This window comes from Oratosquilla oratoria, chromosome 11 (genome assembly GCF_046742065.1).
Source record: "Oratosquilla oratoria isolate Oo_2021 chromosome 11, ASM4674206v1, whole genome shotgun sequence".
Lineage (NCBI taxonomy): Eukaryota > Metazoa > Arthropoda > Malacostraca > Stomatopoda > Squillidae > Oratosquilla > Oratosquilla oratoria.
In genome coordinates this window covers 24,759,728-24,763,777 of record NC_134787.1, presented here as the reverse complement: position 1 = coordinate 24,763,777, position 4,050 = coordinate 24,759,728, and the positions used below count along the sequence as shown (strand labels likewise).

Genomic DNA, 4,050 nt, shown 5'->3' with positions numbered 1-4,050 from the left:
CCGGGGCCTTTTCCGCCTCTTCCTCCAACGTCTCCAGACCCTCTACAGCACCTTCTGCGGCGTCTCCGTTCTGGGTTCTGGAGGCGACGTCACTCTCCTGGACGCACGGAGTTTTCGACTCTGATGTCGATCTCAGCTCCCATAGTAGTCAAAAAGGGAGGGAGAGGGAGGAGGAGAGGAGGAGGAGTATAATATTAAAGGGAGGAAAGGAGTGGAAGGACAAGCAGAAGGATAGTGGTAGTACAGAAACGGAGGAAGATGAAAATAAATTTAGAGAGAGCTTAAAACATGAGGGAGGAGGATGTGGAGGAGGATGTGAAGAAGGAGGGGGAAGAGGAGGGGGAGAAGAAAGGGCATGGCGTATGTGCGTATGGCGGAAAGGTGTGGCCGTAGTCTTCACCACAGCCGAGGACAACCACGTGTGTCTTCCTGTGGAGCCGTGACCTCGCCCTCGAGCTCGAGGTGGACCCCTGGAGGAGTCTTGGCCTGCGTCCACCTGCCACGTCCACGCGCCGGTCTCCTGGTGCGACGATCGTCATCAGCGACTCTGGCTCCTCGACCTGACGGTGCCCTCCGAGAGGACCACCACCTCTTCCTCCTCCTCTTCCTCTTCCCTCCTCTTCCTCGTCTTCCTCCTACTCCTTTTCCTCCCCCACTTCAGGCGTCCTCCTCCGCCTTCTGCACTTTCGTCTTCCTCCTCAAGGTCGCGCTCCCGGTACACTGCCTTCCGCAGCCTTCACTCAAAGCACTAACGTTTCGAGTATAACCAAAGAAGCAGAAATATGACCCTCGAGGAATGAGAAGGGTATCAAGGATGAGGTTATGGAGGATGACGCTGTGGAGGGCAGTCGGATTGAGGGAATATACAAGAGAGGGTTAAAGGAGATCGTAAAAGACGAAGAACGGGAGAGAGAAAGCCCTGAGGGCGGAGTCCTCTGGCGGGTGACGGAAGAGGGACGGCTGGCGGCCGTCGGGAGAACCGAAGGAGGGAACAGAGGTGACACCCGTCGTCTGGAGGTCCTCCTCGCTTGGATGGACGACCACGACCGCCGGCTCCTGCTGGCGAGGGTTCGAAATCGAGACGATGAAGAAGGCGACGGAGGAGGAGAGGATAGATGGATTCTGTCGGTATTTGCCTTCGGTCCTCGAGGGATGTCATTGATGAGCCGGTTGGGGGCGTCGGAGGCGCTCACGAAGTGTGTCTGGGCAGCCGATCCGACGGCGGCTCTTTTCTGCCTTCGCCCGAACTCGCACGGGCTCGACCTTCGTGCTTTCAACTATCGCACGGGAGACATGGAGGCCTCCACCGAACTCCCGAAGGACTGGCGAGGAGAGGCTTTGCTCCTGACGGGGGCGGCAATCACGTCCAGCTCCTACGTCGTCTTGACTCCATCCGGAGGACAGAAGGACCGCGAAGTGGTGCCGCTCCATCCTAGGAATGCCAGCGAGTGCCAGGAGGTGCTTGTCCGGGGTCTGCGGACGTCCTACACGTGCCACCTTCGCCAGGAGCGCCACCCTAGCAAAACCATTAATGTTTCCGTGAGCTCACGGGAGGATCAAAGACCTTTCCACATTTACTCCTCAGAAGCCGAACTACCTCAGCCAAGTCCACCCGCGGCCCGTCTGCTAATTCTCAGGAGCGTGACGTCTTGCCCTCCGTTAGGCCGCCCATCCACAGTCCAGAGGAAGGACAAGGTCCGCCAGGGTGACCCTTCAGGGATGAAAAGCCGAAGTCCAAGAAATATCAAGGGAATGACAAACGATCAAGAACGAGGAGGAGCCAGGTTCCTCCCTTCGGAAGAGCTGTCTGACGAAGGGGTCCGACCCCTTACGAGGACCCGCCGAACCTCAGATCGACGTAGCTACGCTTCGGAGGGAGGGCTAAATACAAACAAGCTGAAGAAGGACTTGGGTCCAAAATGGGAAGGAGAAGGTGGAGGACGAGGAGCAGAAAAAGCAAGAGGAAGAAGCCTCTTTGCTGAAGCATTCGAAGCGTTGGGGATCTCACTATCTCAGCCTCCGGCGGCATCGGCCTCACTGTGGGGGGCGGCAGCAGAATCGACGTCGCTCTCAGAGCGTCGGAAGCCCCGGGGTGCTGTTGAGGAGCGGAGAGCCATCGCACTTCGGCAGGTCCTGGACAAGCGACCCCAGATGCCGCCGTCGCCGCCTTCACCGATTCCTCCTCCGTCAAGGGCCGAGCAAGCAGACCAGGCGGAGACCCCGAAAAACCCAAAGGGCTTCCATCACCAGAACAGCACCAGGGTTCCCCTCCCTCCGCCATACAACATTCCTTCTCTCTTCACAACTGCTGTCACCACGGCACCCACGCCGAAGGTAAGGAGAAAGTTCTCATTTCAATATAGTTGTCAATGCAGATGTAGCACTAATAATCTATTCAAAGTAACTTCAAGGAGATTAGAGTAAAAATTTTACAATTGATGGTTATAACATCTTTATCATTTTCCAAACTCTAGATGTTTACGAAACTAAAATTAGAAAATTAATCAAACATGTGTAGTTAGACTATAACATTATTCTCTGTTCCTTGTTGTTCTCTGGTGGTGTAATAGGAAGCATATTGGTCTTACACTCGCCTAGTTATGGGTTCGAATCCCGTACTACACTCCAATTCCCAGCAGTGACGGTTACCTGCCCCAACAGTCCAAACACATAGGGCAAAGGTGACGGATATGGCCGCATCTACGCGCCTCCTGGCGTAGAATCCTCGCTTTCCTGCCCCATCAAAAACTGCTGAATCATGCCGTGAACTTACATTAGACTTGCACAGAAAAGTCCCTGTTCTATACCCTCTAATTTGAAAAATTCAAGTTAAAACGCTCACATAATCTACACGTGGGAGTCCCGAAAGGAACTCGCTTTACAAAAATAAACATGAAAATTAAATAACAATGTACCTAACAAAATTCGCAGCTCAGAAACAAACTATCCAGTGGCATTAAAGAAGAACAACCGTGCCAAATAATTTTTAACGGAGTCTACTATTTTCTCTTGGGACGTCTGTCCTGAACATTTCTGGGGGAAGTTGTGTATCTAAACATAAGATTTTTGATATATCATTATTCGAAGAGATGTCTTCTACGTTCTATTACTCTGAAACTTTCTTGCTGGAGATCCGCGTCCTCTTAGAATCCGGCAACAGCCACCGGGAGGGCCCACATGTCACTCAGAAAATATTTGCGAAACTGCCTGGAGTGCATCTAGAAAATATAAGATTACGTGTTCTGTGTCTTCTGTGTGGCGCGGCCTCCAAGGGCCGGTGGCTAGTCTCCGGAATAAGTTAAAAGCACTCTCCATTATCACATGAAGACTACACATATTTTGTCTACTAAGGCCAGACTGTTTTATGTAGCCGAGGAAAAGTTTCTGGTGTGATGAAGCTGGTAGTTATCACACTTTTTTTAAGGAGATAATCAAGTTCTTCTTTCTACAGAATGGCAGTGGTGCCAGTGGCGTGAGCTCCCAAGGCGACTCGGCGGGAGGAGACCGTCCAACGCGACCCTCCCATGCCCTCAACTCCATCATCTTCTTTTCCATCTCCCTCTCCATCTTCGCCACTGTCGGTATCATCATCTTCGTCAGGCGCTGCGTCAGGTAGGTGGTAGCCTCTGTTATCACCCTTGAGGAGGTTGCCGCTCAAACTCACCAGCCCAGTTCCACACAGTGGGAAGTACAAAACCTTCGGTAGAACAAAGCCTTGTCAATTGTGGCAAGCCACTTTTTTTTTTTTTTCTTAGGTCATTGTTGGGTCATCTTCACGCCTGGTCAGGACTGTCGGGAACACACGCAGCAAGCCCGCAGTGGGTCTGGGGACTCGAACTCACGACCACTTGCTCAAGAGTTCGATATCTTATCCACTGGACTACCGCGGGCCGATCTGGTCATATTTCCGACCGCAGATTTCGGGCTATGTATTGACGGGAATGTTATCAAATATTACCAAGAAATATGTTTTCGGCCGAGGTATTGACTGAAATAGGATCATATTGGCCTACAAATAACCTTATTGTAGGAAGATATGTTGCCTGAAAA

The 4,050-nt window shown here is 52.0% G+C and overlaps 1 protein-coding gene across 1 annotated transcript in view; it reads left to right on the top strand.

The window, feature by feature from the left end:
* The first annotated feature begins 822 nt into the window (after nucleotides 1-822).
* Nucleotides 823-4,050, top strand: part of LOC143029989 (uncharacterized) — a 13,251-nt gene continuing 10,023 nt past the window's right edge. The window contains exons 1-2 of the mRNA XM_076193199.1: nucleotides 823-2,334; nucleotides 3,452-3,612. Coding sequence (XP_076049314.1) covers nucleotides 823-2,334; nucleotides 3,452-3,612 — 1,673 coding nt within the window. The remainder of the gene's footprint in view (nucleotides 2,335-3,451; nucleotides 3,613-4,050) is intronic.